This window comes from Lipophrys pholis, assembly GCF_963383615.2.
Source record: "Lipophrys pholis genome assembly, chromosome: 14".
NCBI lineage: Eukaryota > Metazoa > Chordata > Actinopteri > Blenniiformes > Blenniidae > Lipophrys > Lipophrys pholis.
In genome coordinates this window covers 18,041,788-18,056,107 of record NC_137633.1, presented here as the reverse complement: position 1 = coordinate 18,056,107, position 14,320 = coordinate 18,041,788, and the positions used below count along the sequence as shown (strand labels likewise).

Genomic DNA, 14,320 nt, shown 5'->3' with positions numbered 1-14,320 from the left:
CTAATAAGAGACAAGCAAAGAATGGACAAAGACATTGCTTGTAAACCTTCATTAACAAACAATAGAGAAGACAGTCCCACCAGCTATCAAAAGGTCAAAAACCTTAAACTATCAAGCTGCCAACTTCACTCGGTGCAAGTTTATTCGACTGCAGGGTGAACATAATAGAGGAAATAAACTTGGGTTCCAGTACGTTGAAGTGCGCAGTGCTATTGATTATTTTAGAAGGAAACAAAAAACTACAAAAACACAACCTGCAAAATTTATCAGCTCATAGTAGCAGGAAAAAGAATGTGAACACTGTGGAAATGGAAAGTTTTCTGCATTAATGGGCTTAAAAATATGATCCAATCTACATTTAAGTCACAAGTATAAACAGACACAATGAAATAATACCACAGAAACATATTTAATGTTTTATTCAACGGATCTATTACAAAAGAAAAACAGATTCAAGAACCGACTGAACCTCCTTTGGCAGCAAAAACTTTAAATTGCGTTGTCTGAGTGGTATTAGGTCAAGGTAAAAGTTCTGATGATGAGGAGCAATTTGTGGTACAGCCAGTTAAAAGTAAAAAATCTTTCATTCCTTCAATCCATTGTGTTTATCTATATTTTAGATTTTCCATTGTATGGCCATTAAAGGAGAAAACTTTGACACAAACTTTTTGTTGTATAAACTGCCCCATGACTACATTATAAAACTAAATGAAGGAAGAATTACTAAGTATAATCATGTAATCATGGATATTTACCCGTTTAATACATATCTATTCAAAAAGGAGTGAGAAGCTGTGAAAAATCTTAAGTCTTCAGCACAATGAAGATTGAGTGAGAGTATGCTCCCTCCTGCACTCGCCCACACACACACGAAGTAAAAAAAGAGATCAGAACTTGATGATAAATCGCAGTCGTCCTGAGGTGGATCGCTCTGTCTGCCTCATGATTAAGGCTGAACCAAACTGACGCAGCTGGTTAGACAAGAGCCTGCTGAACGCTGGTATGCATGTGGCTGTTTATCACGCACACACGTGGAAGGTGTGAAACAGTACGAGTGGGGGTAATCATTTAACAGTGTGCTGACAGCGAGCTCCAGTGGGACTGAGCTGGAATCAGGTGAAAATCATTTGCTAGAATAGCAGAGACGACGTCCGGGAGCCCGCGGTGCTGCTCGTGAACACCGGAAAGCGTCGCGAACGCAGCCAATTGCAAAGGAACACGAAATCCTGCAGTTTGATCCATTTACAGAAGCGAGCCAAGTGCTGAGTACGACCTGAAATTTTCCTTCGTCCGAATGTTTGTGTGTTGTTTACTTCGTCCGAGGCGGCGGGGAGCGGAGGGGAGGTGAGGCGAGGCATTCCTGTCTTACTGTTGGAAGCCAGCTGCGCGCTGCCTGTAGCCACACATACACATTCGCACGCACACAGATGGCAGCCACCTGTGCACTGAGGACTCTCCTTTGCCCCCCACTGGACTCATTATTAGAGATTTATGGCCTGTGTTGGCCGGCGCACAAATGCATAGAAACAATGCTGCGAAAAGCTTCCATTATTGCTCCTCGACACTGCATAAGTGTGAGTGCATCTGTGGATATATTTAGAAGCCTGAGGAGGTGCTGATTGCATGTGCGCGTCTGTTTGTACTTTCAGGTTATTTAGGAGCAAATCAAAAGGCGACGATAAAGGCTGCGAGATCCAAAGGATAAAAAGTGTACAAAGATAAAAAGCTCCCATATTTCTGTTTGCCGCCAGGTATGAAATATTAATAAAAATGTATAGTTCTGCAGAGGAGGAGAGAGAATAGCTGGTCAAAATGCTAAAGGTAAAGCAGCTGGGAGGTAATGTGCAGTGTGTACTGACATTTACAGTCACATGGGCACGCTGAAGAAGCAGTGAAAGTTGGTCTGTACTTGGTGTTACATCACATGAGCAAGAGAAGAAAAAAATAATAAGTGAAACCTAATATATCTCGCCAACTTTGATCTCGGATTTGGTTAAAATAAAATCCTTCACGGTTTTGCGGCATCGTTGCTATGTTTAGCAGAAAGGCTGCAGGCTGGCTCATTTTGTTTCAGAGCTTCTCACATCAAACGCTCCAAAGCAACACTTCTATTTCAGCCTTTGGACTAAAAAACAATAAGAAGACAAAATAGCTGGTAGAAGAAGAAAAAACAAACAAACAAAAAAAATGGTGGCGTGAGTTATTAATATGGTGAAAAAGTGCCAAATGGGTTTTCTGTGAGGTGTGAATGACGGGGCTCACGTGTCATCATCTGAACATAAGACGCGTCATACCTCGGTGGCAGAGGTCCACACAGCGCTGCACAGCAGTTACTGAATATATTGCCATGGCTGTAGGGGTTATAGTTGTCCTTCCCTCTTTTAGAAGACCACGAGCCTTTAATCTGAGGAGAGATAATGACCGGACGTACTTTTAGCGAGACAGATAAACATCTCAGGCGTTGTTGATAAACTGTGCATCCCGTATGAGAATCGAACCGGCGACATTAGAGTTTTTTTGCACAACGATCTGAAAATCTGATAAAAACCAGAGCTGTGAGCATTTATCATGCCACTTTCCTCCAGCACAGCACGTATGAATGCAGGACTATAAAAAGGCAAAAGGAATAGAAAACAGTTACCGTACTTAATATAATAAATAAAAACCTTGAATAAAGTCGCTGCTTCTATAAACACAATCACAATACGAGTTACAGGCTTTTAAGCCAGCTAAGAAACATAAAACCTTAATAAATATGGAATATGAACCAAAACAATGAAACCCTGAATGCTTCTTCTGATTCACATAGGAAATTCAGTCACACAATTACAAAAACGGCAGTGTGCAAAGGTTTTAGGCAGGAGTGATGAAGCGTTGTGCAGAACGCCGCCAAACATGGAGAAGTCAATAGTTAACTATTAATACAACTTCACACAAAGTGAATGAACATAAAAGAAATCAGTATTTGATGCAGTCCAACAGGGATTATAGCTGTAGAAAACCCATACTCACGTCTTCATTGGTGGTCTGGTTGGAGCTGATCAGGTACGTGTGGAAGCCTGAGAGTCCCACTATGGACCAGACGGAGAAGAAACACACCACCACCTCCAACACGGTGACACAGTTAAGTCAAGGAATCAAAGTTTCATTCATTTGTTGCATTTGAGTGAAACAGACTACTTGTGTGACTGGTGATACGGATAAATAGACACAAATAACAGACCCATGTTTAGCAGAGTAATGCAGCGAGCAAACTGACCTACAGCCTGGGGGCTGGCCTCCTCCTGCCAATACCTCATAGTTACCAGTTCATTTGACCGGCGCTGCAAAACATTGCTCATTTTCTCTGCTCCACATAAAGCACAACACGCTCACTGTTCAGGGTGAATTCCTCTTTAAAAACATTAACAATAACCCTAAAGATAGGAGTTGCTCTATTTCAGGAGACGACACATTCAAATACTCAGATTCATACGAAATTCACAATTTAGTATCGAAGATAAACACTTGAGAGCTTTGGAGATAAAAAAAAATATATATATATATAAAAAGCTTTGTACGCCAGGAGTATATATGTCATGTTTTAATGCTGCAGTTGGGAAGTGGGACAGTTCCCACTTGAGTAGGTACCATTTCCCACTTTGCAGGGTTCACATGACAATAGCAAACAAGCAACATGGCCGCCTCCAGAAAGGAGACAAACAAGCTCATTATTTGAAACATCCAACAAGAGGATGGAATGAAGCTCCTGAGGTGCAATTATTCTCACAGAACATCCATATCTATTTCCCGAACAGACTTTACTTTGTTTACTCCTGTTTTTATATCACGCACCCCGTATAACAGCTGCTACAAAGCTTGATGGAGTTCTGCACTTTGATCAGATTCTGACGTTCTTTCCCACAAGGAATCGGGTCCTGAACGCACTAGAAGACCCTGTGTCAGCTCACTCCAGCATAAAAGAAAAATCAACTAAATACTCAAGACTTTGTCAAGGTCCTCTTTTACTCTTTCTTCTGAGCAAGGACAAAACATGTCATCATTCTTCCAGCACAAAGCGGCCGCTACGATACAATCGACTGCAACCCCCCTTTATTAAAGTCCTGTAGGACACGGGACGTTATCAGCCTGCCTTGGCACACATTTCTCTGCTGGAGAAAGTTATCTCACTCGACCGTGGAGAGAGGAGGGCGGGAAGGAAGAGAGCCGGTGTCGTAGCACTCTGCTCTCGGTGTGTGGCTATAAAATGATGGTGGATGTCATTGATCGATTGAATTCCAGATGCAAACCAGCATGGCTCCACATAATACTGATTGAGATACACACAAACCACATTGAGCTCGTTTCCACGACTACAATAATCAGATAAACGACATAATATGTTAGTTTGGTGTGTTTGCAGGCACTTCCTTCAATGCCCAACCAAGGTTTATGCGTATTCAGGAATATCATTTCAATCACAATAAAATTTGTCTCCCTTTTCGACTGGCTCCTCCTCGACATGTTTAATATCTGTGGTAGCACTGGCCACTAATACAACACCGTCAATAATGGAATCATTGTCAACATTTTTGGAAAAATCCTGCTGCCAATAATAGAGCAACACTCAGGCCCCGTTGACACGACGTTTCAAGTGAAGACGCATCATTTTTACATTTTCATTCCAGGAAAGTTTGGTGTCTCCATAGAAACGTTTTGAAAATGATGTCCGTTTTTAGAATTTCCAGGACTCATGCCACTTCGGAGGCCGCCGTTGTTATTGGCCATCTACTCTCACGTGTGCAGAAGAGCTATTTAGTACGGGCCTTCGTGCGCATTAGCAGCGTTTCAGAAAACACGTGTTTCGCCCCCGTTCACACAGAGTCTAAGCGTTTTCAAAAAGTTGCGTTTTCAGTGGCTCCGAGCACAGTTGTGGTGTAAACGGACCCGCAAAGCACACTGCCCAATACCTGCACAAAAAACATTCCATTTTAATGAGGAAGATTTATCTATTTCTTATTACATCATTGGCTGGATGTTTTAATTAGACTTTAATCGTGTTATTAGATGATTGGTGAAATGTTATTGTGATAATTTATCAAATATGTTGGCATGTTACTAATTTATGGGCTGGAAAAGGCCGGTTATATTGGATTCATTACACAGAAAATATCCTAAATTATTGGCAGGTATTATGTTTCTCCGTTATTACATTACTGGTTGCTTCAGTTATCTTCTGTCCTCTCTCAAATTGTGACTACATCACTTTCTTAACACATGCATAGCTGCGAAAGAACAAAATAAATATGATTAATGGTTATATATGGATAAAGACATCAGATTGTACGAGCCGATTTCTCGTAATCACATAACTGCTGTTAGCTGATAATGCATATCACATTATGGTGTTTAGATATTCACTTTATTAACTCTTGAAATCGGTTTAATTCAGATTTTTTTTGTTTGTTTCGGGTTCACGAAAAAGTAAAACTGTGGTTCTGGTTTTTCTATCCATCCCTGGGTCATGTATCGCAGAGAGCCACAAGGCTTTGGCACGACAACATTAGCTTTAAATCTCTGTGTGAACAATTTATAGCTCAAAGCTGCGGTCAGATGATGCGACACTGAAATGACAAAATTAAACACTTGCTTGGATTTAACCACAGTCCATGTGATTATCTCTAATGCTGTGTTGAGACAATAAGCTGACTTACAGCGTATTTACAAAAGCAGTAGCTTAAGACATCTCTCACACACACACGCACACACGCTGTGTATTACATCGACAAGCGCTCTTTTTCAATCTCCTTCTCACACATCTTTAAAGCGGGGCGAGTTGGGAGACGGATGAAATCAGAAACCGGCTGAATCAATCAGCAGAGCTGCTGCGCGTGCTGTTGTGGCTCGATGGAGGAGCACGCATCGCACACACACTCATCTCACACACAAGCAGTTTGCCTCGCCAGGAAAAATCCAAGCCAGGGGATGGAACTACTCCTGAAAATGCATGCAAATGAATTCTAACCTACAAGAACAATATGTGGCTCCCCTTAATGTGTAGTGAACCCATGTCAAGGACGGTTACAGCCGTGTACATTAAGTCTGTGTTTTCCAACCTTTTGTCACACCTCCAGATTAACCAAACATAAAGGCTGGTGACCTTCTCTTCGGTATAATGTTCATGATATGACTTGAAACAAATGAAAATCTAAATCTATGACGTCTTATTCCGGTTTTCTTTTATGTATAAATCTAATTTTGATGACATCAATCAATCAATCGTTCTGGACCCTAAATTAGGATCTGCTCGGTTATGTGAAAAGATAAACAATGGGCAGCTAAGCATATGGTGGAAAAAAACGTTTTCTCTCTTCTGAAAAACCCACACCTGACAGGAAATGCCAGTCAGTGAAAGGATATCTGGCCGGACTCTCTTTAAGTGCATTGAGGAACCCACTTCGATGCGAGCCTGTAAAAACAGAGAGATAGAGAGGCAGAGAGAGAGTTTCCATTAGACCAACACAACTGTGTTCCACATAATGGCGCGTGCAGCATTAAGCACTCTCAGAATGTGGAAACTTCCATCAGATCTCGAGTTGTACATCTTCGCTTTAGGCCATTACCTGGTGAAGAGCCCTTACCGAGAAGAATTCGGGAGTGAGTAAGACGAAATGGGCGAGCCTTTAGGGGGATAACTTAAATAACGAATTTCTACATATAAACCCTTGAACAAAGACTAGAAAGTTTGTATTGCTTCTTCAACTAGTCAGAAATGTGAGATTGTTGTTTGGCGAGTAGTTGAATGTGTTTTTATTCTTGGCTTTGTCTTTAGAAATTGTTCTCATTGACATGAACGCAAACAGACAATTACAACTCTCCATATTCAGTGGATAATAAAGTCCAGTTGATCTCTATGGGGACTGAGAAGTAAAATGAGAACACAAAGAAATAATGTCATCCCCAATATTTTCCAATACGGAGCCAATAATTAACAGTATATTGTGAAATCTGTTTTTTTTCGTAAAGAAAAAGTGCAATTTTAAGTCTCACCTATCTATTTTACAGGGATCATTTGCTCCACATACAGACATTGAGTTGTTTTCATCACCAAAATGAAAACAAAAATCTTGCTTTAAAATATACTTGCTTGCTTCAAAACACACATCCAGATAACATTCTTAAACTGTGCCTGTCTGTTGATATTTTGATCAAAATAGCAGGAAACACATACAAACTAGAGAACTTAGAGAATCGACTCAACATGGCCTGATGACAAAGAAAACTGAATAACGTAAAAAGATATTAATCACCACTACATGCTAATCTTGACCCACATTTCATTCACCGGTGGAGCATTGATCTGCTGACTGTCATTTGACCACACATGAGCACAGATGGGGATCCCAACCGTCCACTGCCTGCTCCCAGCTGGACGGCTGGTGACAAGCCAGAACGATGCAGCTTTTCACGACGCCCACTTACAACCTGCCAGCTCGAGACACACCGGGAGCGAGCGTGTGCGTGCGTGCGTGCATGTGTGTGTGTGTGTGTGTGTGTGTGTGCCCGGGAGCACTCCTTTTTTTTTTTTGCCCCTTTTAGCCACTTACTTAAAATGATGTGCGTGATGACGAAGGCGAAGATGAAGATGGTGAGGAAGGACAGCGAGAGGATGAACATGTAGAAGAAACGGTAGTTCCTCCTTCCTACGCAGTTCCCCACCCATGGACAGTGGTGGTCGAATCGCTCTGCACAGACAGGAACACACACAGAGTTTATTTTGGAGGCAGGGACTCACAACTACACGTTTTTCCTTTCATGGACCCACCGTGATCCTCCTCCGTCTCAGATCTTTGTGATGCACACAGGTTCAAAACTTCAGTGCTCATAAGCAAGTGGGTAGAAATCAAAAGAAAACCATCTCATCAAGAAAAACTGCCTCATAAATCTGAATATGACCAAGATAGTGGACGAGCACCAGAATGATCCTCAGATTGTGGGAAAGTACTTCCTCTTTAGACAGTAGAGGGAACTCCTGCCAGAAATACTAGCAAATGAATATTAAGTACTTAAAAAAAAAGAAAAAAAAAGAAAAAGAAAAGGGCATGTTTGTAAGACATGCTACAATTCCATCAAAACCAAAACCACAGATTGGTTCCAGATTTACTCTGCGGCAGTAGTAAGTCTGGTGCTCAGTTCTGTAAGGCGTTTTACCTCAAAGAATCGATGCTCTTTCAGGTGCAAAACTATTTACACCCATATTTTGGAGAATGTTTATATTATGCCAGCGATTGTAACTGAACCGTTCCCAGAGTTTGTTTGCTCATATCAATGATCGCTTCTAGTCACGGTGCCACTTTTTCCACAAATAACGCTGCAGCAATTGATTGTATAGATAGATAAGGCACTTTATTGTTGTTTTGCAGACTTTAACCATGGACTCAGAGGAGTTGTTGGTGTCTGAGACGTCAATGCATAACTGCCTGTCTAAATGTTTTGTGAAATTATCAAGAACCCGTCAGGTAAGACAAACCAAGAACTGAAAATTCTACAGTTACAGTGCTACAAATTAGGTTTCTTGACCACATCATGTTAATAATAAATAATTCACTGCACATGAACACAATGCCCAAATCAAGAACTGTGGGAAATATGGGGAAAATGGAAGTGTCCCTCTGGGCCTTGGCATAATAATATAGACATTTTTCACCAGCTATTTATATAAACTGGCTAATAAAAGTTGCAGGCTGGCCGGCATGGCTGAAAAACTCTCCCTGTCACCGTGGGACTGTGTGAGGTTGAGAGAGTGAAAGGAGCACTTTGCCAGGTCAACAGATAAAGTGGCGCCATTGAGACCTCGATCCAAGAATGTTTGAAGACGCCTGACAAACTGCAAATGAAGACAAAGGAGGAGCAGAAAAGTGAGCAGTGGCGGGCCGGACTTGTGTCTGCACAGAGCAGAGTTTCCAGTACGTTAACGCTGATACAATCCCATCAGACCCCTCGGTACAGTGAGTCCTGAACTCAGGGTTACGCCTCTTTCACCCACATCTGAGCCGCTTTAGTGAATAAAGTACTAACAATTAAAGAAATTCCACATGGCATTAAAATAAAATAAAAAATAGAAACAAACTTGCATTTGCGTGCAGTCTGAAGTGTTCAGCTAATCGAGAAATGAAATGTGAAATCCTTTATTAATTAAAATTACTTAGTGGTATTTCATCAGGAGGAACCATGAGGACACATCATTTCTCTGATTGCTTGGAGAGTGGACGGCGAGGAGTTAGCATGACGTTTAATCAGCTTCGACTTCGAGAGTGGGTGACGAGCTGTGCACAGTGGGAGCTACTTAACTAATTATTCAGAACCATTATTTGTTCAGTGCAGTGAGGTGACCTGCTTTTGTCTCTATTAATCAATGCCTTTTCCAAACCCGTCTCGAAACTGGAGCCTCCGATCTGACCGAGGGGACGCTGGTCAGATTACGTCAAAAACTACTATCAGAAAGGTGACCAATAGAGGTGGAAAAGGAGAAATCTGGCTTTGTAGCTGCTTTTTAGACTCACAGATTGAAGCTAACTTGTAATCTTTCTTCTTTGGCTTAAAAAAAAAACCCAACTACATTCCAAAGTTGACCTGTTCTAGAAATGCAATGTTTAAACTGCTTAAGTCGTGTTGTATAAGACAGTTGTAGAATTGTGTGTCATCTCCATAAGTTAAATTGTTTTTGCCGTTATCCAAAATCTGAGCCCATCAAAGCAAACACATGTTGAACAATAGTGGACCCACAATGAAGCCCTGAGGAACCCCTGATGTAATTTTGCTGGGCCCAGACTTATAATGACCTAAACACCATAAGAATTCCATTTCTAAGATCTCATTCAAACAACTAGTCTAGAAATATATTATGATCAACAGTCATAATAAGGAACTTTGGATTAGAAAGTGATTCAGTCCTCCCTTCAGTTCAAACCGGAAGACTAAACTTTTAAAGCTTGGTAATTATCCAGTATGTTGTTGTATTATTTGCCATAGTCTCTTTCATTTCATACTGAGTGGGATCATTAAAGCTTCCACTAATGCCTTCTCACTAAGCACATCAGAAAGGGAGAGAAAAAAAAAAGAGGCAGCAGCCAAAAGAATCAGCCACTACATTTCAATCCTCTCCTCACAAAAACAAGATGCAGTATTTATGGAAACTTGAAGCTGTAAATTGAAGTCAAACAGTCAGATCATTTTCGATTACAGTATGAAGAGTTTTGAAATGAACACAACATGACTGCAAGGGGAGAGGAGGGGTGAGTGTGTATCATTATTCAGTGCTCCTCCGAGCTCCTTGCATCACTCCCACCGGGATCACCCTCTTCAAAAGGAAGTGACTCGACCATATTCATCTCCTCCACATCCACTAGGGAGGGCCTATCCATTCTGTCTCCTAACTTATTTAAGAGCTTGTTCTCCCCATGGCTTTTTACAACACCAGAGGCAGAGAGAGCAAGGCAGAGAAGTCAAGAGGCGGGGGAAACAGACACAGATAGGCGCACACACACACTCTCTTTTCACTTCCACTGTGATCCCAATTTGTAGTTTGAGGGCAAATGCCAATCCAGTTTGTTGCCAATGCAGATCATTTACAGATGCAAAAGAAAAAAAAGAAAAAGAAAAAAAGAAAAAAATCATTCTCTGACAGGAAAAAAAATGCAAAAAAATGTCCCATCTGCAGCTCACATCTCACAACTTTGATTTAAACACTGTTGGAAATGCCTGATCTTGATTTTTTGAGGTCACACTGCTGTGCGTCCATATTTGGTCTCAGGAAAACCTTTCAGGCACCTTGTGAGACTGATTTACTTATTTCTATGGTCTTTTTTTCAAAAAGGTAGAATCAGAACAAGTAAAAAAAAAGAAAAGAAAAAAAAGAGCCCTAATTTCAGAACCTGACCTTTTTCCTGAAACGTGACCAAATCCATGTCCCCTTATCGTTTCTCTTCAGCTTCCAATTTGTCCTCCTTCCTGCATCCGATTACCACCTTATCGTTTTATTTATTCCTGTGTTTACTACATCATCAGTATTGTCTTGCAGGTTTTCAGTCAGCTCCACAACTGGCAAGGAAATAGACATTCAAAAGCAGAGCTGTCTCTAAAGATTAAAACACACAAAGAACCCAGATAAGAAAGACAAAGGCACACAGGCCCGCTGTATCACAGTCTCCATCTTTCCCTAACTTTCTGTGCTCTTCATTTTGTCTCAGGAGAGACAAAGCATGTGGTTGTATAAAGCAGCAGCACTCTGCTATTATTTCTTTTCTCATTTTCAACTCTTTCTCTGTGGATGCAGACTCCTCCAAGCATACTGTACGTGCTGTACATTCCCTGTAGGTGTGCATCGCAGAGTAAACATTGAGCTTGGCTCCTGTTCTCTCAGACAGATGCGATCTTTGTGGAATCACTTTAATCATGAGTTGAACAAGCGTGACTTGTGTGTGAATTTTGTCTGCCAATGCGAGGTTGGAACTATCATTTTTTATCATTCATTTTAGTGAAATATACTGTATTGAGACATAAAAGTAGATAAATAAGTATAGATATATCATTGACTGTTCAGGCGAATGATGGTGACGATGTTCTTCAAGGCAACTATCCGCAAACATTTCGTCCTCACAGTTGATGTTTTAAAATCAGAAAAGTGGACAAGTGTGAGAATTTGTGGACGTTTGACAGAGAACGCATCATAATGGCTACATGACTCAGTGTCCGAGGATCTCCAAATCTGCAGCTCTTGTGGGGTGGGGGGTGATCCAATAGCTACTGTAGCTGAAACTGCTGCTGCAGAGAGGGAGCTGGTTCTGACAGAACCGCATCAGAATAAAAAATATAGTTAAGCTAAACTGACACTACAACAATACTCTGCACTGGAAAGAGGGTAGGTGGATGACTTTATGCTTAATAATCGGTTTCAATGTTTGAGTTCATTTAACTAATGGAAGAACATTCCCGACTTGCACAACCACACACAGAGAGAATATTTTTATCACTCACCCACACAGTTGTCACAGAGACTGCAATGGGAGGCACGAGGTGGTCTGAAGATTTTGCATGTGAAGCAATACTTCAGTTTGACTGTCTGGCCGTTGATGACCACCTCCTTGGTCCTGGGAGGAGGCCTGTATCCTGTGGTGCCATTAGCCACATCTACAAAAAACAAGATGGGGGGGAAACAAAAGGAAAGGCATCAATATCACAGTGCAAAATAACTAAAGTGCAGAGCTCACACGTACGCTGTAATACAGATACATGTGGTCATATACATGAAGTCTACATATAAAATAACTCAATAACAATTGAAATTTAGGATGTGACCAGTTCCAACTTATGATTTTGTAGCGAAGTACATAACAAAGTGATAAATAGATGTAAGTACAAGTAAAATGACACTCTTGAAAAACACTTATGTAAAAACATTTATTGAGAATAATGTGACTATTACAGTGACACTGCTTGTTTTTTTTGAAAATCTCAAATTAGTTTATAAAGTGTGACTAAACTGCGATAAACAGAGGAAATGCATTAAATTATAAATAGATTGTAGAAGTGAGAAGTATTTTCCACGAGTTGTAAAATGCTTACTGCCTATTAGCTACAGCAAAATAAAAACTCTTGAAACTGATGTTAGGGTTACGATTACTTCAACTCGGAATAATGTTGATATTGAAGTATTTAACTTTCAAATCAGCAATCACAGATACTGTAAAAGACATAAATATGACATATTTTAATGTTCAAGAAAAAAACACTAATGGCAGGAAAGCGTTTGGCTCCGGAGGCAACATGTTATTGAGAAGCGTCAATCCCGAGATAAAATAAAGATCTCGAACACTCATGATGGGTTGGCAGTTATCTTAGGTTTGGGAAAAAGTCTGCGAATCACACGTGTTGCTGAGGAAGGGTGATTAATTCGTATTGAATATGAACATTTGTGGCAAAATCATTTGTGCCAACTGAATAACTCCCTACACCTACAACTACAAGCAAACAACAGAAACGTAGAAGGAAATGTATGGACACTGGCGTCGAAATGATCGCTTACAGATCCTCATCAGGGAACAACGTCCACATTCCACTTCCACTAATGATATCTGAGCACATAAATGCTCAATTCTTGTTTTGCTTAATTTTCTTTTTCTCCTGAAAGCAGCAGCAGCATATCTGGATGATGTCTTTACTTTTTTTTTTTTTTTTTTTTTTTTTTTTTTTTTTTTTTTTTTTTTTTTTTTTTACTTTTGCCCTTGTCCTGTTCGGCAGCTTGGGCCAACAATATGATGTGATTGAGAGCCTTCGGAGTCAGAACAGTTTTTGGTCTTGCAACAGGGAGAGACCTGGAGTCTCCTCCTGTTGCCTTCTCCGTCAGAAGCTGGCATGGCTGCCGTACACGACCGGGGGGGAACGCACAAAGAGAGAGAGAAGAGAAGAGAGAGAAGAAAGTCGAGGGGGGAGGGGGGAGGGGGGTGGGGGGAAGGGGATAACATACAATGTCCTTGTTGTGCTACATATATTATTTGCAATAATCACACTCATCCAAATACTTTCCAACTGTTATTAGATTGAACCAGCCTGAGCAGCTCTATCTAGACAGTAAGATGATTTCCTAGATTTAACCAGCCTGAGCAGCTCTATCTAGACAGTAACGTGAAGCAGGAACATGAAATAACAAAGAGGCAACAACAAAAGAGGAACATGATTTTTAAAGTTTGAGCAAATGATGACAGACAACAAGCAACTTCAGAAGCACCTTTCGTGAGGAGTGAAAGTGTGTGTGTGTGTGTGTGCGTGTATGTGAGTGTGTGTGGCTTGTCCACTGGGTGTGGCCGGAACTGTTGTGGGGGGACCCGTGGTGACACCCCGGGGTCCGAGGCCACCGCGCCCGGACACCGCCACCCCGGCAGACAGAAGCCCCCCAGGCCCGGGGAGACCCCAGCGAACCACCCCAGAGAGCCCCGCCCCCGCCCAAAAAGCACCCGACGGAGAATGCAGAGAGGAATCCCCCCCAGGCAAGAGGGGCCCACAAGAGAAGGACAAAGGGCACAGGGCCCCAGGCCCCGACCCAAGCCGCCAAGCCGAGAAAAGGCCGGAGCAGGGCCCCCGGGCCGAGCGGGCCGAGAGCCCCCCCAACCCCGGCGGCGAGTCCCACCGCACCCCCGGGAACAGGCCCACCCACCGCCCCCCCCAACCCGGTAAGGCAGAGACGGCCCCAGCCGCCGCGCCCCGGACCAGCCCCGCCCCCAGACCCAGGAAAGCGAAGCCCGGCGCAGGCCCCGGTCGGAGAACAGTCAACTCTACACCCCCA

At 42.0% G+C, this 14,320-nt stretch overlaps 1 protein-coding gene across 4 annotated transcripts in view; it reads right to left on the bottom strand.

Moving 5' to 3' along the window:
• The window catches only part of zdhhc14 (zDHHC palmitoyltransferase 14), a 54,605-nt gene that overhangs the window by 7,237 nt on the left and 33,048 nt on the right, over positions 1 to 14,320 (bottom strand). For all 4 annotated transcript variants that reach the window (XM_080479928.1, XM_080479926.1, XM_080479929.1 and 1 more), the window contains exons 4-8: positions 12,016 to 12,168; positions 7,587 to 7,724; positions 6,400 to 6,448; positions 3,013 to 3,115; positions 2,295 to 2,404 (exon numbers count right to left, since the gene is read on the bottom strand). In XM_080479928.1, coding sequence (XP_080336054.1) covers positions 2,295 to 2,404; positions 3,013 to 3,115; positions 6,400 to 6,448; positions 7,587 to 7,724; positions 12,016 to 12,168 — 553 coding nt within the window. The remainder of the gene's footprint in view (positions 1 to 2,294; positions 2,405 to 3,012; positions 3,116 to 6,399; positions 6,449 to 7,586; positions 7,725 to 12,015; positions 12,169 to 14,320) is intronic.